Source organism: Hyperoodon ampullatus, assembly GCF_949752795.1.
Source record: "Hyperoodon ampullatus genome assembly, chromosome: 1".
Classification (NCBI taxonomy): Eukaryota; Metazoa; Chordata; class Mammalia; order Artiodactyla; family Ziphiidae; genus Hyperoodon; species Hyperoodon ampullatus.
Genome location: NC_136914.1, coordinates 190,300,147 through 190,324,762, shown reverse-complemented (window position 1 = coordinate 190,324,762; position 24,616 = coordinate 190,300,147). Strand labels below are relative to the sequence as shown.

The 24,616-nt window shown below is 38.5% G+C and overlaps 1 protein-coding gene across 2 annotated transcripts in view; it reads right to left on the bottom strand.

Annotated features, from left to right (window-relative positions):
• The window catches only part of A1CF (APOBEC1 complementation factor), a gene marked incomplete at both ends in the record, with an annotated part of 51,152 nt that overhangs the window by 10,085 nt on the left and 16,451 nt on the right, over positions 1 to 24,616 (bottom strand). For both annotated transcript variants that reach the window (XM_079706461.1, XM_079706462.1), the window contains 5 exons: positions 4,252 to 4,349; positions 10,844 to 11,008; positions 17,135 to 17,373; positions 22,294 to 22,424; positions 24,218 to 24,352. In XM_079706461.1, coding sequence (XP_079562587.1) covers positions 4,252 to 4,349; positions 10,844 to 11,008; positions 17,135 to 17,373; positions 22,294 to 22,424; positions 24,218 to 24,352 — 768 coding nt within the window. The remainder of the gene's footprint in view (positions 1 to 4,251; positions 4,350 to 10,843; positions 11,009 to 17,134; positions 17,374 to 22,293; positions 22,425 to 24,217; positions 24,353 to 24,616) is intronic.

Sequence of the window (24,616 nt, the reverse complement as noted above, 5' to 3'; positions counted from 1 at the left end):
AGCCATCACATTACATACTCCCCCAACTGTGATCCTGAGGAAACTCAGGATGTGAAAACACAGGATACTGGCCCCAGAGCACTGAGATGCATATCAAAGGAATGATTTCAATGAGCACAGACTCTTGCATCTTCCTATACATAGAAAGTGCTAAATTCCTTAACTTGAGATATCTGGCTTTCTTTAACTAACAGTAATCTTTTGGTGTTCCAACTACCTGTCTTTGTTGCAAAATCTCCTACATATCCTGGCTCTTCTCTTTCCTCTTCAGAGCAATCCCTTAGAGCTATCTGAGAGGCTGTCTCCTGGGCTTGAAGTCCTCAGAATATCCACAGAAGAAGACGTAATTCTCAACTATTAGATTGTGCAAGTTTTTTCCATTGACATATGTATCTTATCTTTTCATAGGTTCTTGTTTTGTGTGCCAGCTGAGTTTTCTCTGAGTGGTTTGTTGGTAAATTGCATATAATCTATCAACAGGTTTGACAGTGAAAAATTGACCACTGTCCATTGACATATTAGTTACAAATTTATTAAGTGAATACAGTTACTGAGACGGAGAATTATGTAATATTTATATGTGATATATATTTTTTAATTACCTATTTATATAATTATTCTAAGAAATTTTAGGTTAATTATGGATGGAATATAATCTCCAGTACCTAGCACAGTGTAATGAAGATAAAAGGAAACCAATAAAAGATCTTACCAATTGTTAACACCTTGGCATGGGCAGCATATCAGGCCTTTCCAGCTGCCAGCCAGGTACGTGTCTTACTTCTTGGTGCAGCTACGCAATAGATGAATTTTTACTGGAAGAGAAGTGAGGCTTAAAAGTGGGGCCCTGCTTAAGAAAGAGGAATCATTGAGGGCACTGCATTGTTCTCTGTAGGTGCTTCCTTATGAAGCAACCTTTTGATCTGCTAAACATCTGGGAACTAACAAACAGGGATGGCAGGGCAGTACTGAAGTTTCTCAAGTCGGGCACTACTTAAAACTTGTCCTCAAGAATTGTTGAAGTGGTTTTTTTCTGACACAAGTTTCTGACATTTTGTAACCAGATCCAGATATTGAAGATAATGGCTGTGTGTAGATCTACAAGTGTGACTTGCTTTTATGTGCTGCTTGCATACACAAAAGATAAAGATAGCTCTCAACAAATACTTGATAGATTGGTGAATTTCTTATCAAAGGGACAAGGTGTTTTGAGGAAACAGTTGGTGGCTTCTTTCAAATAAGAATGTCGTTTGTTATAAAGAAAAGAAATGATGTAAAGTGTTCCTGCAAAAACTCCCTTTCACAGCAGCTCATGATTTCATGAGTGATTCAGTGGTTCCTGCATCACTGAAGTCTGCTGGACAAAATTTGTGCTTCATCCTGATCATTTTGGTCAGCCTCTTGTTCCTAGTTACATGTATCTACCTTACTTTTTAGTAGCAGGAGTCAGTATCAAATATGTTAGATGGACCACACTGAGAGATAGAATTCAGCTCATATTCAACTCTATTATATTTATGTTGATGTAATTAGAAGAAACAAATTTGGAGTATTAAAGAAATGGGGTGACCTTGGATGTAATTCTTTGTCTTCGGTCCTGTCTTGAAGAAGATGATACCCAGATAGGTCTCTGCTTATAGGAACTTCCATATCAAGAGATGTTTTTAATATTTTAACTGCAAAGTCAAATATCTTACTGTAATAGATTTTGTTCTGCATTACTCTGCCCTCTAACCGTGTTTTAAACCCAGTACTGTATTTCACTTATTTGGTTTAGACGTTTCAAGATCTAGGACAATATCTTATTAACCTGTATAGCCACAAGCCCAGCAAAATTCCTTTCACGTCATAGACATTCACAAGTATTTACAGAATAAGTGAATAATCACGTGCAAACTTCAATTCATCCCCTTTCTTTCCAAATAGGTTTCTCTTCTTGACTTCCCTATCAACCTTCTTCTGGTCTCTTATATTGAAAACCTATAATGGCTCATCTTGATTTCTCACTGCTATATACAATCAATTGCTTGATCCTTTGAATTCACCCCTCCATAGTCGTGTATAGAGCTCTCTCCTACATACCATTCCCACCCTTATTCAAGCCCTTATTTCTTCCCATTTGAGCGACTATAATAGTTTTTTAACTAGTTCCAATTACATCTCTCACTCTACTTTATGAAACTTCAATTCTTAAGAGGTTAATTTCCCTAAATTGTTAACATGATCATTACTCCACTGCACAGAAAAACTTCAAAGCCTCACCTTGTCTAATAAATTAAATATAAATATCCATATGTATATTTATAAACCTTCATAGTTCCTAGGCAAACTTACTTTTGATTTTCCCATACCACATTATAGTTAAATATTATTATAATATTTAGTATATATATTTATAATTACACTGAATATGTATTTAACTACATAATACATGTATACATTGCTATAAAAATATCTAGCTCTAAATATATTAGCTACAAAAATTGGAAACAATTTGAATACTTTTCCATTGTGATTATTCCAATGTAATTATTTAGCATTTAATTTATGATGATCCCGTCTCAGTAAGCATCATATATACCTCAAGAATGTTTTCAAATTGAGAAACTAATCTACAAACTGTTTTCAAAGTAATAATTGTTTTGATAATAAATATAATCATCAATGAAGAAGAAATAATGTTTTGCTTCATAGATATGCATTTAAATATACATTAATTTTTGCTCTGCAGTTTTCTTTTTGTGTTTTGGAGTCAGTACTTCCCCCCTCACCCCCGCCACCGCCCACCAGGATTCAAACACTTCTGTAGGCTCATAAGCCCAGGCCCCACTGTGTCTGAAGGGCCTGTGCTGGGAGACCATTTATTTGCCATCCAGATCCACTTCCCACTGGTCTCCAGCCTCCCAGCTCCGGGAGGGTGTTCTGCATGGCATCCTCTTCAGGGTCTTGGGCTTTCTGGATTATGATTGGATTTGGCCAGTGGAGAGGCCTGGCAGGAGGTTGGAGGGAGAGAAAACAGTGAGTTCAAGCCATTTCTTCTCTTGGCTCTCTCTCTGAGAGGTCGCCTTGGCCTGGATGTGTCCACTGGCCAAAGTTCATTACTTTTCTCAGAGACCTGCTCTTTAGAATCCTGTCTCCTTTAGATTTCCTGTTCCTTCTGTAGCCCCTTGTCCCCTTGGGTTCAGGAGTGGGTGAGCCCCAGTTTCCTGCACTCTTTTAATTCCCCTACCCCACACTCACATGTTTGTAATTAGTCCCTTTGCCAACTGTCTCCTATTAGGGCTGACTGATGCAAGTCTGGCAGGTGGAACAGCCCTATGTGCATTAGGTTCATAGCAAAGCAAACTACTTTTACTGTCCTCCAATCATATCTCGCTCTTTCCAAATTCTGTGCCTCTGAGACTACCTTTCCTTTTCCATGTTTTTTCTTTTGGAATTCTGCCCAACTTTCAAGGCTTCTCTTAAATATTATCTTCTCGTATCCATGAAGATTTTCTGATTCTTTATGACCCACTCCTCTTTTCTTTGAACATTCTCACCACTTCTTTTTTTTTTTTTTCCTAAACAAAGCTTACCTGGCTGGACTTTGCAAAAGTTCTGCATACTTGTCTTAATCTTCCAGCTGACTTTTAGCCCTTTGATAAACATCTTTGGTTTGATCCTTTTTGTATCCCAGACTTTATTTAGCATGATAAGTGGTCTACAAAAGCCTTTTAATGTTTATTGGAGTAATAAGTAAATATTGTATTGGTTTCTATATACAAATTAGAAGTAAGGATATAGTATTTGAGTTTTCCCCAGACCTTACTCTTGGCAAGGTGAAGAGATTCTAAGGCTTCCAGAGTTTGGAAGATCAAACTCTGAGGGCAAAATGATAACCTTGACATCTTTTTAGATTATCAGCCTCCAAAATCCTGCACTACAAAGGTGATAGTTTCTTTGAAATAGAGAAAACTGGAATTGGGAAAAACACCTTGGGATAATCCACTCCGACTCTCTCCTTCTAAAGAAATTGAGGGCCAATGACATGTCCAAATCAGCCAAAATTAGAGAAAGAATTGGACATATGAACCACATCTCCACTGTATTTTCCATCACTTCTCTTTTGTTCATCTTAGCTGGATTGAGGCAGCCATGTCAGAGATGGAGGAAGGCTGAGTGAGAAGGACTTGCAGGACTGTTCCCTTGAATAAAACTTCCACACCAAACTTTGATGTAACCTGTACATATTTTTTCTTGGTCCTACATTACCTTCCCATTTAAAGCTTTCATAGCCTCTACCGCATCTTCTCTGTTAGTGAAGTGCACGAAAGCATAGTCTCGGATTTTCTTTACCCTCTCCACAGCACCTGGAAGCAGATTGTAAGTAGTCCCATTAGCAAACCTGAGATAGCATTGAACATGATATATTTAAGCATTTAGCTTCCAAGAATATTTTATCCTTTTTTTTTATTTTTGGAGACTCTATTTAAGTAAGGAGGTCATTGAAAATATTTCTTGTGTCCAGGTTTAAAATTCTGCACATTCAACAGAAGATTTTTTTCTAATTTTTAAATAATACTTATATTCTGCCTTATTGTAATTAGTTGTGGATTTGTGTTTCCACTTCCTAGATTATAAGATCTTTGAGGGTAGGAACGGTATCTTGTATATTATATAATATAAAAGATAGTAACTTAAACATGGTAAAATATTGTTGAGTTGAACTCAATTATTGGTCATATTATCAATATATATTTAGGTAATTACCTTTTTAAATTTTATGGCTTTTTCCCCAGAAAAATACCTTGTCTCTTTTGATTTATATAATAAAAAGTGTTAGAGTTAGGAGAGACTTTAGTAATAATTTAATTTTTAATTCATTTTACCTTAATTTATTTATTTTTAACTTAATGATTTGGAATGTAAGGTTCTGATAAGGTATGCGAGATTTCTGAGTTCACATAGCTAGGAACTAGAACTCAGATCTCCCATCTGCTTATCTCATACTCTCTTGATCAAAACAAACAAACAAAAAATAGTTTGTGAAAGAACATCTGAAAACCAAGATAGTTCCTTATGATGCTGTTCAAAATATCTAAAAGTTGGAAACAATGTAGATATCTACTAATTCTACCTTGAGATATCTCTTTTACAAGAAGCATTCACACATATACAAAAAGATCATGCATAAGGGTATTAATTATACCAGTCAGTTGAAACAGCAAAAATAAAACAATGTCCAATTTCATGAGTGATTAAATTTGGTATATTCTTATTAAATAGCACTAAGGAGTCTTTAAAGAGAACAAATAGGTCTATATATACATGGAAAGATTCAGAGCCTGTTGTCAAATTTAAAAATTTACAAAATAATAAGTATAATATCATAGCATTTATGTTTTTAAAAATCCCAACCGACATACATGTGCACATAAATATGAATACACACACACACAGAAAGAGAACTGGAAGGATAAATATCAGACCATTAGTAGGGGTTACTTCAGGAATGGGGAGAAATTTGGGGAGAAGAAAGGGGACTTTGATATTTTAATTTATATTCTCCAGTATTCTACAAATATTAACAAGGCTTGTTTATATTATTCGTGTAATAAAAAAATAACAAATCAAACTATCCTATTTTTATGTAGAGGGATTGCTGAATATGTTGATGGTAATGTGTAAAAATAAAGTTCTACTGAGATGGTTGAGCTTTATATTTTACATTTTATTATGAAATGTTGCTTACTCAATTTTAAAAATAGAACTTTTGCCTAGAGTGAAGGTAAGATGGAAACTTGTTTAACATTAACCTGTTAGTTTAGCATGTAAATTACCACCTTTTAGTTATAGTCTCTTGGGTGTATCTTGAGAGAACAGGTTTTCTACTATCTTTAGTTTCCAGAGACAACCTAGGATGGGACCCCATGCCAGGGAGGATCAGAAGAGAGGAGAGAAGTCCTCCTTTTCCCCTCTCCCTGTCAAAGTTCAGTTATCTACCCTCTTAGGTTCAAGGTCACAAAGGCAATTAGGCTTCTACTCTATCATGTGGTTCAATGACTATAAACTGTCTTCCTTTGCAATAATGGTAGGGTTCTAATGGAAGGATAATTTAAAAATATTGCAGTACTTCTCTTCTCTCACCCCTCAGCATTCAACCCATGACTTCTTATGATAGTGGTTGTACAGAGCAAAATGGTCTGGCTAAGCTGAAAATAAATAAAGGTATTTGAGACCATGAACCATAGGACATGTGATTAACTGAACTTCTAACCTGGTCCCTTTATTCCTTCAGTGTCAAGTGGGGTAATTATTGTGACTTAACCTTATGACTTATCTTGGAAATTAAGTAAAAAGTGGGCCAATGAGGACCTTTACCTTTCCAGTGTTTGCGCCATTCATTCTCCAGTGCCATCCTCCACCCAGGCTCCACTGTTAGCTCCCAGAGGCATTTTGGTATTGTCTTTACCCTAGTTCCTACCTAGTGTTTTGTACACAGGGGCTGAAACTGAGTAGGGCCCTCTGGGGCCCCCAGGCACTGAAACCGAGTGGGACCTGGGCACAGAGGATGAGCAAATATTATCAGTCAGTTCACACTCCAACTCCTATCATTCACATTAGTTAGGTGGCACTTCAGATGATAATGGATTTTGATGTTCTCAAATTCTGTTTGTAGATATTGAAATCAGCTTGCATTTTTGAACAGTAATGTCCAGCTACACATGCTTTTGGAAATCTTTTTTTTTTCTTTAACTTTATTTTATTTATTTATTTATTTATTTTTGGCTGTGTGGGTTTTTGTTGCTGTGCACAGGCTTTCTCTAGTTGAGGCGAGCAGGGGCTACTCTTCATTGCGGTGCATGGACTTCTCACTGCAGTGGGTTTTCTTGTTGCGGAGCGTGGACTCTAGGTACATGGGCTTCAGTAGTTATGGCATGTGGGCTCAATAGTTGTGGCACACAGGCTCAGTAGTTGTGGCGCATGGGCTTAGTTGCTCTGCGGCATGTGGGATATTCCCAGACCAGGGATAGAACCCGTGTCCCCTGCATTGGCAGGCGGATTCTTAACCACTGCACCACCAGGGAAGTCCTAGAAATCTTAAGATGTAAAAATTTAACCTCATAAAGAAGACAAATTAGAAAGTGAGAGTTTTTATCATAAAAGCTGGTATTCTCTACAGTAGTATCCAACATATGGCTTATTTTAATATGTTCCTCCTTTGTGCATAGGAGTTTGATTATTGATTGATCCTCATTTGGCAGAGGGTGAGACAATAAAATACCAGTGGTCATCTGTAAGACTCATAATGCAGAGAACTGGGAAACAGTTACTCTGTTCATTACCAACTTGTCAGAGACACATCAATTACCTGAAGACAAACACGTCTGCAATACTAAGGGGAGACTTTCAGAGGGTCGTGGTGCCCAAAGTGTGGTCCCCAGACCTGCAGTATCAGCTTCACCTAGAACTTAATGGAAATGCAAGTGCTTGGGCCCCACCCGAGACGTACTGAATGTGAAACTCAAGGGGTGGGGCCAGCAATCTGTTTTAACAAGCCCTCCAGGTGATTCTGAAGGTAAACCCCTTTAGGAAAATCAGATTTTATAGAATGACTATAATTGGAATTTCAGCAGATACCTTTAGGCTACACTGGGGAAGAACATACATTTTCAGGACCCAGTTTTTGTTCTGATTGTCATTTATTTGTCTGAGTACCGATATAATATTTTCAGGTTAATCAGGGTTAAAATAATTAATTGATAAATATTTGCAAGGAATATTCAGGATCCTCCAAGGGATCCAAACCTTCAATAGAATTTTTAAAGAGTTATTTTTCTGTTTCTCAAATTTTTCTAGGTAAGTATAAACACATCCTTTCCACTGGAAAGGAAACTGGTTAGCTCTGACTTTTTCTTTCCCAATACAGCAGATGTCTGCTAGTAGTCCACCCTTTGCAATTCATTTTCTTCTGCAGAGTGCCAAGAAGCAGCCACACATCGTTATAGAGCCCTGAGAGTTGTCCCACCAGCCTCAGAGAGAGAGAGAGAGAGAGAGAGAGAGGAAGAGACACCTGGCATTTATTATTTTCATTATACTTAAAAGGGCCTGGACACTTGTCTATCTTCAACACACAGACTGGGAAAGCTGATAGCCAGTGTCTATGAAATGAAGCAGCCTTTTAGTAGTTTCTCATTCCAGCCTTTCCCCCCTAAAAAGAGTAATTTTTTAACATCTTTATTGTAGTATAATTGCTTTACAATGTTGTGTTAGTTTCTGCTGTATAACAAAGTGAATCAGCTATACATATACATATATCTCCATATCCCTTCCCTCTTGTGCCTCCCTCCCACCCCTCTAGGTGGTCACAAAGCACCAAGCTGATCTTCCTGTGCTATGCAGATGCTTCCCACTAGCTATCTGTTTTACATTTGGTAGTGTATATATGTCCATGCCACTTTCTCACTTTGTCCCAGCTTACCCTTTCCCCATTCCCGGTGTCCTCAAGTTCATTCTCTACATCTGTGTCTTTATTCCTGTCCTGTCCCAAGGTTCATCAGATCCATTTTTTTTAGATTCCATATATAGGTGTTAGCATACAGTATTTGTTTTTCTCTTTCTGACTTGCTTCAAGGAGTAATGTTTTAATTACATAAAAATAAGAAGTATTATTCACTATGGGAAGGAAGAAAATCAACTTAAAGTCATGGTGGAGCAATGCTTATACATTCGCAGATCAGTTGTTATGCTCATAACTGCATCAACTTTCAGATCTCCAATTATACGTCACTTCTCCTAAACATGAGTCTTCTCTACACCTCGGGAGTTAGGCTGCCATTGCTGTTATTCTTCTGGAGCATCTTAAACTCCTTCCACACACACACATCATACCTGTTAGCTCCTCCCACTGTGCCTGGCACCCATGAGCCACTGAAGCAATGACAGGTGAATGAATGAGTGAGTGAATGGAATAAGCACAGAGCACAGGGTCCTAAAGTTGTTAAGAACATGCTGTTAACCAGACCTGGATTCAAGTCCGGAATCTGCCACTTGCTGGTTGTATGCTGGTTGTATGACCCTGGGCAAGCTACTTATCTGCTCTGGGTCCTGGTTTTCTTATCTTTAAAATAATGGAAGTAGTAAGGTACCCTACATCATAGGGTTGTTGAGCCACACCGTTATACTAAAGTAGCAGGGAAGGCAGAGTTCCTGAAGGCTGGAAAAAGGCAAATCTATGATGAATCTTTAAAAAGGGAGAAATGATAACCTTACTAATTACCTTTAGAATTAATTATCAGTTTATTCTATTATAACTGACAGAGCAACCAGAGTTGGAAACAGGCAACATGACTATGTGAAGTGAATATCCTCAGGCAGTTTTAAGATGATGGCATCATGGCCCATGCTTATCAACAATCTAGAGAGTTACTGCCTGAGAAATTCTCATTTATGGAAAGATGTCACCACAGTGATACACTTAGACTAATATGCTCCAAAGCATGCTAATACCAGAAGGCGATCTGCCAAAAAATGGGATCCATGGCCCCCAAATTGGGAAGTGAGTTATCCTACAATGCTTCTTTTGGAGACTTTCAAAGCAAATTCGAAGGTGAAGGACTCTGATAAGTCCCACAAGCAAACAAACCTTTAATTTTGCTGAATCTGGTGTTAACAAACTTATTTGACCATGGACCCCTTTTATCATTAACATTTTATAAAATTAATGTTATGCAGAACTGGCTTTGGGAAATGCTTCTTTGGACATTGTTTCTTAAAATGTTTTACTTGTCTCAGTGTTGCAGTTTCTACATGAGAAAAAAAGAGATAAGGAGTCGATCTCATGGCTTAAAATTGATAATGAAAAGTATTGACAAAATGAACAGTAATTATTCTTCTCCACCTTCCTTTTTGCTTTCTCTTCACCCAAATTAGTTTCCGAGAACAAGTTGTCACCTCCTTACTTATGTACCTAAAGTCACAATCATATTCCATTAGACCAGTGGTTCTCAACTGGGGGCAATTTGCCTTCCCAGGCACAAAAATGTCTAGAGATATTTTTTTAAAAATTATAAAAATGTCCAGAGACATTTTTTGTTATTACACCATGGACTGCACAGGACAGGTCCCCACAGCCAAGAATTATCTGGCCAAAAATGTCAAGAATACTGAGGTTGAGGAACCTGCATTAGATCTATAGTTATAGCCATGCATTTATTAACACAGTTAATATTTATTGAGCATCTACTAAGTCCCAGGCACACAGACAGGAGCTGAGGAGACAATAGAAACAAAAAGAACTCATGGAATTTATAGTTTAATGAAGGAAATATGTATTCATTAAGTAATCACACAGAAACATGTATAATTATAATATCGATAAATGTTATAGGACTTTAGGTCCCTATTTTCTAATCCAAAGGTAGGAATATAGTTTTAGTAGTCTATGCAATTATGAGAATAAGTGAAAGCTATCTTATTTAAAGATACAGGAAGTTGGGCTTCCCTGCTGGCACAGTGGTTGGGAATCTGCCTGCCAATGCAGGGGACACGGGTTTGAGCCCTGGTCTGGGAAGATCCCACATGCCGCAGAGCAACTAAGCCCGTGAGCCACAACTACTGAGCCTGCGCATCTGGAGCCTGTGCTCCGCAACAAGAGAGGCCGCGACAATGAGAGGCCCGCGCACCGTGATGAAGAGTGGCCCCCGCTCGCTGCAACTGGAGAAAGCCCTTGCACAGAGACGAAGACCCAACACAGCCAAAAATAAATAAATAATTAAAAAAAAAAAAGATACAGGATGTTATCACAAGCATAAGAGTTTTTAAAGTATGTTTTGAAAAAGTAATGTTGTCTGGTATGTCCTACCTGGTTTAATATTGTTGAATTCTTTCTCAATCATCTCTTCAGAGGTAGACAGCATTAGGTTTCTTACATATAGGATTTTCACGGAAGACATTGTGTCTTCATCAACTTCTACTTCTGGTTCTGCCCAGTCTACTGCAATAGGATGTCCCCATAACTGAATTCTTCCTGTTGAGAAGGATCACAAGTACGATTAATTATATAGAAATTAAGACATCATCTCTGTTCATACTAACGGACTTTTAAATTGAACCTTGAAGTCTTGATTGAGCAAGAAGACTAATATTAAAAGAGGTGATTATTGTTTTTAAGAGACATTTCAAATAAGACCTGGCTAGAAGGGAGTTCTGTATGACAAGTGGCTTATTATAATGATAGGGTATAAATGGAACTAGAACGTGGTTTGAAATGGAACAGAAATGAGGCAGCAGTGGTCACGTTTGGGTCCTAGTTCTCACAGGGTGAAGGTAGTCATTGGAGATGGCAAAAATGGAAGAAAGAAAAAGAACGGATTTAGGGCTCAGACATAGAGTCTGGCTTCCTGAAGCATTAGAAAGGTCATTAGGAAGTATATCTGCTGCAGTTGGAATCTGTGTGACTAGGTGCCACCACTGAGCTGTCCAAAAATGGTGCATGTGAAGGGGGGGTAGGGCTCAGGTACCCCTAGCTTGTTTTCGGTCACTTACACTCGGTCAGAGCTCTGATCAACTATATTCCCTCCTAATTCTCACTTTATCAGAACATAGACAACTCAGAAATCTGGAGAAAAAGTTATTATTATTTCCCAAATTAAGACAAAGAGCAATGAAGAGTCTATGATGGGAAATTGAACTCATCTTGAAAGGGTAGCTGTTATCCATGACTATATATATATTTGTATTCCTATATAACTGCAATTTATTGAGTGTCTTGCACTCTACTGCATGTTTCCCATATTCTCTCAGTTCCTTCTCACAGTAACTTTGTGGGGAGGGGAATGACTTTCCCAATTTTACAGAAGAGGAAATGAGCTTTTGAGAGGCTACCTTACCCAGATTTATTTCACTTCTCCACTGCTTCCTTTTGTTTTTTGTTACTCAACCCCTGTACCCCTACACAGTACAGATCCATGTTGAAGTGATGAGAGGAGGGTGAGGGTCAACTCAATTTTTTAATTTGATTGGAAATGTTTAATTATTACACAAGAGGCAAGTATTTTTAATCAAAATGCATCTTTTTATTCCTTAAAAAACAGTCAGTGAAAGCATCTGTGGCATTGACATTCTAAAACTCAAACAAAGGATAGACGCATCCTAATGAGTTAGTGAATCCCAGTGAGTTAGCAGGAGGCTGGCTCCTGCTATCCCAGTTGGCTGGCTACCTTGTTCTGCCTTGCAGCCCAGAGGATAGTTTTCTCCATCACTCTCTTTCCCCCCTCCCTTCCACTCCCCTTCTACATTTCCTTTCCTTTTTCTTCCATTCCCTTCCTTTCTATGCTTTACACAGACTTTGCTAAGGGTCTTATCCCCAAAACCCTAAGGCTCCTAGGTGACTCTGGTTTCTGTAGCTCAGTGGTTCTCAATCTTGGTCCCATAGTAGAAGAGCTTACAGAAATATGGGTTCCACTGGGTGTGCTGGACTCAGGTCCTTTCTACCTGCAAGAATAGACTTAAATTTTCAGAATTTTGTGAGTCAATTGATGTCACCTTGGTGGCTTGAAATGAACCACAATGGGAGTGTTAATAGTATGGAAATCCAAAAATATTACAAATCAGTGTTTTTGATTTTCCCCTGGGAATTGGCTCATCACTGACCTCTGGACCCTCTTTTCCAATTCTGATTTAAGTGGTCTAGGCCTTAGGATTTTAAAAAGCACCTCAGTTAATTCAGCCAAAATTGAGAACACTGTTCTAGCCCATTGGCTTTTGCCTTCCCAGACGGGGACCACGGTAAGTCACTCACAGGCCTGAAGATATGGAAAAGGTTAAAGTGGATAGAAGTGAGAGAAGGTGCAGGGAGCAGTGATTTCCATAAACATCCCTGTGAAAGTCAGTGTTGGAAAGTGATTTGTGAACTGAGCTTTGAAGTCAGACAAGTTCAAATATCAGATTAATGATCCTGGCTAGGAAAAAAACCTTTCTAAGCATCAGTTTCCTCATCTGCAAAATGGGGATAATAAAAGTACCTGCTTCTCAGGGTTGTTGTGAAGACAAAAGAAGGTGATGCATTAACGCATATATGAGGAATCTAGGAAAATGTTACAGATGAACCTATATGCAAAGCAGAAATAGAGACATAGACGTAGAGCACAAATGTATGGACACAAAAGGGGGAAAGGGTGGGTGGGATGAACTGGGAGATTGGGATTGACATATATACACTACTATGTGTAAAATAGATAACTAATGAGAACCTACTGTACAGCACAGGGAACTCTACTCAGTGCTCTGTGGTGATTTAAATGGGAAGGAAATCCAAAAAGGAGGGGATATATGTATACATATAGCTAATTCACTTTGCTGTACAGCAGAAACTAACACAACATTGTAAAGCAACTATACAGCAATAAAAAATTTTAAAAACCCACCTATTTAAAACTTTAAAAAAAGAGAAGGGACTTAATTTATCGCTTTTAAATGATAATTCAATAACATACATTCCTCTTGAGTATTGTTTATCTATTTTGGGGGATGTATAGTTTCCTCAGAATATGCATTGTCCAATGTGAATAGTGTCACTCACTCAAATTAGGTATGATTTTTTTTAGAACCTTGTCATTTAGAAGAAAGCAAAGTACATTGTAGACACAATAAATGTTTCTATACTGAGTGGTTCCCCAGGTGTTCCTATTTATTTCCCATGCAGGTGAGTGACTAGTGTCATTAGTTGACAGACCTAGCAGTGGATCACAAAATTTGGCTACACAACAGAATTATCTGGAAAACTTAAAATATCAGTGCTCCAACACCGCCCCCCAGAGAAGCAGATTCAATTGATTAGAGGTTGATTTGGGCACTGGTATTGTTTAAAAACCTCTTCAGATGATTCAAATTTGTAGCCCAGCATGGACCACCCTTGATTTAGATGATCAGATCTCAAACTTGTGGTCTCAGGGGCAGTTGCATCCTGGGAACTTGTTATAAATGCAAATGATCAGACCCCATACTACACCTACTGAATCAGGAACTCTGGGGTTGGGGGCCCCAGCAATCTATGCCTTAACGAGCCCTCCAGGTGATTCTGATGGAGGCTAAAATTGCAAACCGCTGTTGGAAATTTTTTTCAGAGCATCCTTAGAATGCTTTGATAATGCCTGAACTGGATGCATCAACTTTGTTCTACTACACCTCAGTAAAGATGCAATGTCAAGAGGGAGCTTCCACTGTTTGAGGAGGTAGATGGTGGGAGGCAATATACCACTTTAGACCACAATTTTCTCTCTGTCTCCAAGCCTGGATCAATGAAGAAGGAAAAGCTTCTTGTGGTCCTTGCTTATCACGTTTCTTAAAGCTCTCCTTGTCCTTTCAAACTGGGGTCTCCAGAGGATTGCCCATTACTGAAATCATGTGTTGTTGCTTAATCTATGGTGAGGTCATAAGTAGATGTCCAAATGGGTAATAGATTTTACTCTCAGGCTTCAGTAGAAAGGAAGCAGTTTGCTTTGGCTGGCTTATTCACTGCCTCTTATTCTGCTGATGAGGCAGTCTGACTAAACTCCAGCGGACTGAAACTCAACCAGCTGAGGCCAACTTAAAGGGAAACAAGCAAAGAGGTGGGGGCTGCCTCACATTATGATGAGGATGAGAAAATGCCTGGGGAGAGTGAGGCAGCTTATATATTGCTGCGTCCTGGCCAGAGAATCCATAGGGAGAACTCAGGATCTTGGGTGGAAGCATAGCACAGTGCTTGAGAATTCTTGCCGCCTAGCTGCTCAGCCTTGCCCGGTCTAGTCAGTTCAACTCAGGTAAAGACAGAAGCTCTTTCTGTGGGTCAATGTACTGTTTTCTTTGAAGAAGGGAAGCTGACGGGAAGTTTTAATTCCCTAGGAACACTGATTGTCTGGCTGCTGAAAACTCTTTCTCCCATTTTGGACCCTCTTTCACTGCCATCCTCCCCCATCCCCCAAATGATTATACATATCTGTTTTTACAGGTAATGAAGGAGGAAAATGATTAATGTGGGTTGGAATAGTGGAAGCTGGTTTCTCAGTGAAGTGGTGGCTAAGCTGGGGCTTTGAATGCCATGAGTCAGTAGAGACGGGGAGGGGCAGGTCATTCTAGGGGGGGATACAGCCTCTGAAATAAAGGATACAAAAAACGAGCATGGTGTTGTCTAGGACACTGAGTTTGTCCTGATAGAAAGGAGGGTGTTTATTGTGAAAAAGAAGGTCCAATTATGTTTGAAAAGAACTGGGGCCCCGAGTGAAAGGCCTTGAATGACGAGCTCAGAGGTTTATGCTTTATCTCATATGCAGCAGCAAGTTGGTGAATATTTTTGAACTAATGAGTGAGTGACATCATTCAGCCTTCCTACTATTTGGAAGAACTTGTAGAAATGATGATATGTTATTTTAGGAACACTACTCTGGTGGTAATGTTTAGGATGGAGTAGGCGGGGGAGGTGGGGGGCTGGGGGCATCAAAGAGAAAGCAGAGCTGGGAGAATACTTAGGAGACCTTGAAAAAAAATAATCCAAGGTTGGGAATATATGTGTTTAGCCTACAGAGATGGCTTGAGAACAAGAAGGATACGAGGCACTTTTCAAAAGCAGAATTGTTGATGTTGAAGAGGACAGCAAAATATTAAGTTCAGGTCATGAGAGGCTAGGTAAGCAGCGTGGGGGAGTTTTAGTGATTCTATGCACCTGTGAGTCAGGCGACTTGACCACTGGGTAGTGAAGAAGTAGTGAATGGAAGCTTCCCCATTAAAAATATCCACCTCAGATCAAAACATTTTTGCTGGGCTTCCCTGGTGGCGCAGTGGTTGAGAGTCCACCTGCCGATGTAGGGGACGCGGGTTCGTGCCCCGGTCCGAGAGGATCCCACGTGCCGTGGAGCGGCTGGGCCCGTGAGCCATGGCCCCTGAGCCTGTGCGTCCGGAGCCTGTGCTCCGCAGCGGGAGAGGCCACAGCAGTGAGAGGCCCGCATACCGCAAAAAAAAAAAAAAAAAAAAAAAAAATTTTACTGTTAAAATTTTAAATATTGATTTCATCTTCCCTAGTCTTTGCAAAATTTCTCTTTGCTGTGTTTTATAACAATACTATTACACATGTATAAAATATATTAATAATATATTGAGTATAAAAAATGTCCACCTCTCAATAGATTCATCAATTTTGGGGGATATCTCATATTTTTTCACTTTAAGCTGCCTTCATGAAAATATTATTAAAACATATTCCCCAAGCTCAGAAGCCATGTTTCAATTTTGAAAATTTCTGGAAGGCTAATCCTATTGGTTTTATTTTAAAAAATAAAAATAAATGTAGGTGTTTTTGTTGCTGTTTTGCTTTGTTTTAGATTCTGGTGACTTCCACAGTGCTTAAGAGAATCCTTGATTCCAATGTGTTCAATATGCCATTCTTGACACACTTATCATTTTAATATTAATTCATTTTAATACCTTTGTGTAAGTTTGGCAAATATTTTATAACAAGCACAGGACTTTCAACAATTTTTCCTAAGTTGATCTTAGGGGGGCAGTGTCTTGGTGGAGTCTTCTAAACCCAGGAATTTATGGCTGTTGACCAAATAGGACCTACCTTGTGGTTGTAGCATCTAACTAAGGTGTCTTTCTATGGAAAGCTATTATTTCTATTCCCTAAAATTAGACAGAAATTATTAGACACTAGGGAGTCATAATAAAAGTACGTCATTTTAATTGTCATTGGGATAATGTATCACTTGCATATTTATTATTTCTACATTATAATGGATAACATATACCCTATTTCTAATAAGCCTGATAACAAAAACTATATACAAAGATAACTGTTGACTGATAAATTTACTTTTAAGGAGATTCTTCAGTTTAAAGATTCAGTGTAGGTTTGCTATAACTTCAAGTTCTGGATTTCTCCTGTGCAATATACATTGGATTTAATGCATAAAGTGAATAGTTTTCAGAACCCAATCTGTGAAAACTTCAGGGAACTGAATCAACTGTGAGATAAATAAGAAAGACCAAGAGTTTAAAAAATGTAACATAACCAGAGATAAAGAGCAAAAAAAAGAACAACAGGCTTCTGTTTCCTTTGCTAAGGAGTACAGCAGCCTGAGGCAGTGGAAAAGTCTCCTCTTTGAGGAGGGGTCCTAACCTGGCAGAAGCTTCCTCCGGGCCATGGCAGCTGCCCGATGATTCTCATACTCCACGAAGGCAAAGCCCCGGTTTTTGGTTTTATCTGCAGCACTTGGGTAGACAATGACATCCACAACTCCTTCGGTGACCTTTTTCATCTCTGATAATATTTCTTCTCTCTTTTTCGTTTTTGGGATTCCCCCAACAAATAATCGACAGTTGTCCACACTGGCACAAACCCCTAACAGACGCCCATTTCTGTGAAAACAGCAGGCATTTTGATTGGTGAGAGTCCTTGTTTGATTAAGGTTTAAGATGGAAAATGAAAATATATATTGAAATTAAAATTGAAAATATCAGTCCCGGGACCTGATATGGCCTGTGGATATGGAACGTTTGGTCGTCTTAGTGTTTAAACTGGTTTTGGAAAGTTGTAGCTGCTTTTGAGAAACTGGAAGTTCTGTCAACCTTGGCTCTGCATTTTTAAAGAAAAAAATATTTGAAACTGAGTTGCGTCTGCTGTCTTTAGTGTATTTGTAGATTCACTAGTTATTGTGAATCCTCGACACTCCCTGATACATCACCAATCCTGAGGTCTTTACACCTGGCTCAATGTACTCTTGTATCCTGCCCTGGAGGTATTCGAGGTTGCAACCCCTGGTGCTCCCTTTTTTTCCAACCAAATAGAGAAGCTATTCTGACATGATCACTATTAAAGATAGTCCCTTATACAGAACAGAGTTTCACATATTATTTGGCCAACACAAAGAGCCCATGAGATGGGCAGAATAGGTATTGTTTCCATTTTACAGTTGAAGAGCTTGAGACTCCAAGATATTAAGTGACTTTCTTAAGATTCTGTAGATTTTGGGAGTTAAAATGGGCCCCTGGATTCAGTTTAATCCCTGTTTCTTCCACTGTGCAGTGTTGCTTATCAGCCAGTTGGTGGATACCTTCACTGGCAAAGGTGTAGGTTGGTTCAACTTTTCTGGGGGACATGTGGGAAAATGTATCAAAAGTCTTAAGTGTGCGTAACCTTTGGCCAAATAATGCCCCTCTAGGGGAGTGTCCTTAGAAATAAAGATGAGCATCAGCTTTTTTGTGTAAGGTTATCCACTGCTACTATTTAAAATAGTTCCCAAATTGGAAATGAGCAAAATAGTCCATCATGCAGAACTGGTTTAATGTATCTCAGCTGAGATGACTGACTCTGGGGCTGGACATTTCCTCATGGTATACCGTGGTATGTTTGTCATCCCTGGTTCTTGACCACTAAATGCCAAAAGCCACCTGTTAGGTCATCTAAGAATGCCTCTTCATCTTTCTCCACGTCCCTTAGGGGGACAATATTGCTCCTGGCTGGGATGCACTGGTATATAAAAGATGAGTGTTCATAACATAGAATGCTCTGTGGTCAATAAACATAGTAATAGAGGAGAATAAACATAGTAACATAGGAGAGTATTTGATGGTTGAAAATTCCAGTTCACACTATGCTGCTGGGTTAAAAAAAATGTAAAATGAGTATATGAGAAAGCCATTTTAATTAAAACTATAGAAAATCTAGAAAGACTATAAAAATTCAACATAGTGATCCTCTTTAGGCAATAGGGTAATGAAGGAACGGTTTGAAATTTTATTACTGTTTTTTTGCTGTTTTTTTGTGTTTGTGTATTAGGCCATGTGACTTTTGTAATAACTCAAAGTTATTAAAAATGGGTCAAGTTTGCTTAACGGAAACCACTCATTCCTCCTGAATAAAAAGTGCTCAGCCAGGTGAGTGGGAGATTGCTCTGATTTCTGGGAACTAGTGGCTCTCAGCTGTGTGACAGGTGTTCTCACCCAGGTTGAGCCCTGTCCTAGTTGTCCTCTGTGGTTTGTTGAAGAACCAAGGACCACATATCAGATATGTAAGAGGTCTGTCTCCATTTGTTGAACATTGTCCTAACAATGTGTTTTTTCTGGGGGGAGGGAAGGGTCGATAAAGTGATCTTTCAGGGTTTTTTTTTTTTTTTTCTTTTTTAACCTTTTGTTCCAAGATACTATTTATTTAGAAATTATATTTTTGATCATTCGGGGGCCGGTCAGTTACCAGTAGGGGGAGTCTGGAGTCTCCATATCCTGTTTTTAAATCTGTGATTTGTCAGCAAATCCCAGAATTGCTTGGAGACGAGAAACTCTCTCTCAAAAGCTGAGGGCACGACTTTAACGTCGCCAGAAGCCAGACATTTAGAGGATGCTCAGGGAATATTTGATGACAAGGAGGATGATGTGACACCTGTGGGTCTTTTCGGGATAAGAACCTTATCTATCCCCTCAGAGACAGTGGCTAAAAACAAACCAAAGGTTTGTAACAAGAAGAGGTAACAAATAAACCTCTTCTCTACAAGAAAGGTTCTCTCTCTGACAACATCCAAGGCAGAGTGGAAGTAGGTGAAGTTGGCCCTGGGGTGTCTATTCTGCTATTTCACATTCCGTTTATCCTACTCATTAAAATTCAAAGTCACTCTGTGCCTTCACCTTGCTTCTGCCATCCAACCTGAACTTTAACTGGAATTTTGGCCACCAATTCTCTCTTTCCAAATGCTTTGTCATGTTTTTTCTCTTCCTTTTCTGCACCCTCCTGCCATCATCATAACCATCAGCAAACATTTATAGAGCATCTGATATGTGTCAGGCACTGAGCTTTACATGCATTATCTCCTTTATTTTTCATAATCCCTCCCATGAAGTAGGTGTATTTTTGTCTCTATTTTATAGATGAAGACATTGAAATTCACAGAAGATACTGTTACTTTTTAATGGATTGTGTTCATTGTTCTTACCCCATCTATTTTCAGAAAGTCTTGACAGGCTCCAATGTGTAACAATGTATTAAGTAGATCCAGCAAACTTTGTTGATTTCCTACAGAAACAATTCTACATCCATCTCAACTTAAAAGCTATTTTGAGAATAACCTTTGCTATTAAGATGTTTAGTTTCTATGAAAGACCAAGGAATGGAGAATCTTCTAATTCCTGAAAACATCACTAATATAATATAGCTTTTTATAGCCCTTTCTAAAATAACTTAGTATATATTATTTCATATGATGGATGCTCGGAATAACTCTGTGTGATCAGGTGATAATACAAAACGGATGCTGAAAGAGGTCAAAGGATTTGTCCAAAGGAACCTGGGCTAGACCGCTGATCTCCTGATTCTCATACCAAAAATTTTTCCATATATCAGAGCTCTTTTGGATCCATGGTGGCATGTGTGGAAGGGGAGCCTCCTTTATGTTTTTTCAAAGAATCTGTTCCAGAATCCAATCCTGGTACTGAATGACTAGGCTACTAGTAGTTGCCAAGTCCAATCAATCTTTTCATGGCTAAGGGGTTTAAGAAAAATTACCCAGTAGTTGACTGACTACAGAATTACAAAGGATAATGCAGGACTTATTTTGAGCCTATAGGAAGTGAGAGAAAACTAATGACAGGAAATCTACTCTCTCTATATTCATTAAATTTAAGATTCCCTCAGTTTTAAAGTGCATCTCTGTTACAGGAAGAAAATATAAGTGAAAGACTGCATCTCAGAATTAATGTGCTAATATGTAAGAGTTCTATCACTTATTGACTTATTGCTATGTTCCAAACACTAAGCTAAACATACTGAAATCTTGATAACATCCCCATAATAAACCTATGAAATAAGTATTATTATTCCCACTTTATAGATGAGGAAATTGAGGCTCAGAGAGGTCAAGTCACTTTTTGGCACTCAGCTGAGGTCCATCTGACCCCAAGCTATTGCTTTTTCATCTAACACACTAATCTTGCTTCCATGTGGCCCTGGGCTTCCTTAAGAAAGGATTTATGGCAGTTCCTTCTGGTTTAGCTTTTAGAACGTAGATAATATCATGTATTGTCAATTTATAAAAACCAGTTATTGATTGTATAGGGTCAGTAATGTCCTGGAACCCTCTGCTAATCTCATGGTTTCAAATATTGCCTATATTTGGCTGACCCCCAAATTTACGTTCCAATCGTGACCATTCTCCTGACTCCAATATCACACAATCACCTCCTCAGCAACTTCCCTGGGATGTCTAATGTGCATCCCAAATGTACATTGTCCCAAACAGAGCTCTTCATGTTTTCCTGTTATTCTCCCAGCCTTTTCCATCTCTACGACACTATCACATCCACACATACTTGGACCAAAATCCTAATTTTCCTCCCTGAATTATAAATCCACTCACACTCTAAATCCAATATTTAGCCAGTCTTGTCTATTCAACCTCCAAAATATATCACACATCTGACTTTTTACCACCTTTACCACTAGCCCCTTATGCAAGCACTACCGTCTCCCATCTAGTTCTAGACACAGCAGCGGCCTTTGAACTGCCTTCCCTCTTTCAGTCCTTACCCTGCTACAGTCCATTCTTCACTTAGTAGTCAGAGGAATGTTGTAAAAAAGCATGAATCTAATTAAAACCTCCTGTGATTCCCCCCCCCCTTCTTTTAGAATAAAATCCAAATTCTTAATGATGAAATATAAGACTCTCCAACTGTATTGCCTTCAACCCTCCTCTCTTGACTCTGTTCCGAATGCTGGCTTTCTTTCTGTTCCTTTAACACATCATACTTATTCTCATTTTGAGACCTTTGCACTTGCTGTTCTTTCTTTCTCTGAAAGGATTTTCCTCCAGGTCTGACTGTCATGGCAGATTCTTTTCATTCAAGTCTCAGATCAAATTTTACTTTCCGGAAGAGTATTTTCTTAAATACATCAAGTTAGAGTAGCAACCTCCTCATACAACTTTACCCCATTTCCTGGTTTTTATTTTTTCAAACTCTTTTAAATAATCTTATACATCCGATTGCTCACTATGAGTGTAGGAAAGTGTACCTTGATACTTCTAATATTTTCAACAGTGTCCAGCACATATTTATGAAACAGATAAATGAATGAATTTTGCTTCTTTGAACATTTCACAGAACTTAGTCTGGCACCTTACATAGTGTTGGTTAAATAAACATTTCATTAAATTGATTTCCAAGAAAAAGAGCTAACCTTTTATTTCTGATTTTGGCTATATTTTGCATATACTATATTAGATAAACTTGCTGGAAGAACAGATAAAGGTACATTGTCTGATTCACTTTTAATCTAGAAGAGATGGATCTTACCTAATTTCATAATTATTAAGTTGCTTGATTGCATTCTTGGCTTCTTGTTTATTTGAGAATGTTACAAATGCATATCCTCTATTGTTGCCATTAAAATCCATCATCATTCTCATTTCATAAATTTTACCAATCTACAAGTAATAAGAGAGAATTCGTATTTATACATTTGTACTTCCAAATGAAAACACACACACGAATACACAACGTTTTCTGAAGTCTCTGCCGTGTTTGGCATTTGCATCCCATGTGTAATAGTTTGCATGTTTTCATGCTGGGTTCAGATCTGTTATCTGACTCATGGGCAAAGTCAGGATAAATAAAGAAAACATGTACAAGTGACATTTCAGCCGGAGTTGCCAGAATGTATATTTTTGGTAGAGCAGCAAGTGACCTTTCATCACACAATTATCTGGGGATTTATATGACATCTTAGGGACCAGAAAACACATCTGTCATCAGAAGTACAATTTCTTGATAGATTTGTCCTTGCCCTTTACATTGGCCTCTGAGACCTCCACAGTTTTTATCTTTACTTGGTCATACTCACCAGTGATGTTTAAAACCAAAACCAAGAACTCATTTGGAGCCTTGTGAAACTGACTTCTTAGCTATCTTTTCCACCTACCATGATATAAAGGTGAACACAGAAGGTGTGTTTCAGAGGATGGTCCTGGGAGCCCTGTTTTCTCCATCTGTAGGCTGAAGGTAAATGCTAGTTTTAACACAACTGATCCAGGGCCAGCACCTCAACGGTAGCAGTGTACTCACTCTATCCCTCTCACTGTAACTCCTCTGCTTTGCTTATATACTATTCCCTCCTGCTACCCCAACTGTTCTCTACAATCCAGGCACAGTAATTCATTATTGCTGGCTGCTGTAAGACGGTTGGCCCACACAGATGTGAGGGACATGCGTGGGGAGAAGAGGCATCATTAAGCTACTTCTATTATGTCAGTGGTGTCTGACCCACAGGTCAGCCTCACGCCACCCCATCGTACTCGGTGATGTACACCTATTTTTTTCTGGGCTCATTAGGAAAGAGTTCAAGCATGTTTCGTCTCTGCATTTCAAGTGTTTCTTGGTGCTCATTTTCATGTTCAGTATACAAGATTCTTATAGGATTAAGTCCTTGTAATTTATGCACGTGCCAAGTGACATTGTTTGTATAAAATTAAGAGCAGTTCTGAAACTGAGCTAAATTACACACACACACACACACACACACACACAGAGAGCTGGTTTTGGCATTTAGGAAAAGAAATAGCTAAACTCTCGTTAAATTTTCTAGGAATTTTAAACACGACTTGGTAAGTTATCGAAAATGTTAATTTTGTATTTTTGCTTTAACTTTGGGTTTAGTAGCAAAATATCATTTGGAATTAAAACTGAGGAAATTTATTCCTTAATTATATAGTGACTTTGAAAAACCATGTTATTAATCTTGTTGATTGCATTCAAATTTGTAGAAGGAAATTTCATTCTGGATCAATATGTACGGGGACACGGTTGAGCCATGACATACACATTTTTTAATGTGAAAATCTTACACGTTATAAAACCATATTAACATTTCAAAGTTGAAGCAATATCTTATTTTAGACAGGTTGTTGTAGTGTTATTCTAGATTGATAGACCTGTTGACTTTGCAGTAAGATGGCTATGCTAGTGGAGACGGGGGATTGAAATATAGATTAAAAAGTCATCAGCAATGGTAGTTTCAGCTGTCAGTAACAGGACAGAGCTGAGTCAAGGCAATGATAATTAGGGGCCAATCACTAACAGCTGGGAAGGTTTTAACTTTGTCCATGATTGAGGAATGGTAATTGGAAGAGAAATCATCACTGACCAAGAAGAATGAGAGTGAAAGCAAGGTGAAGAGAGTATCTTTTCCTTGAAAGATTAAAAAAAAAATCTTTAGACTCACTTTTTCACATAATGGTATAAGTTCATCTTCAAAAAGGTCTCGGGGAAGTTTTCCAATAAAAATTTCACAGCCCCTTTCTGGGGGTGCAGCATCCCAACCAGGCGGGGGACCACCATATTTTCTTTGTCCATTTTCCTGCAAATCCCATGTGGATTGTAGGGGGGGAAAGAAGAAAACAATAGAATCTTTAGTTTGAGTTCCTCAACTATTTTCAAAATCATTTCTCAATAAGGAAGATACTTATTGACAAGTAATAGTAGTGGACTGGTCAGAGGATAAAAATGGATGTCTCTTTTGTATGAATTTTTTTAAAAAATATTTATTTATTTGGCTGCACCAGGGCTTAGTTGTGGCATGTGGGATCTTTAGTTGCAGTATGTGAACTCTTAGTTGTGGCAT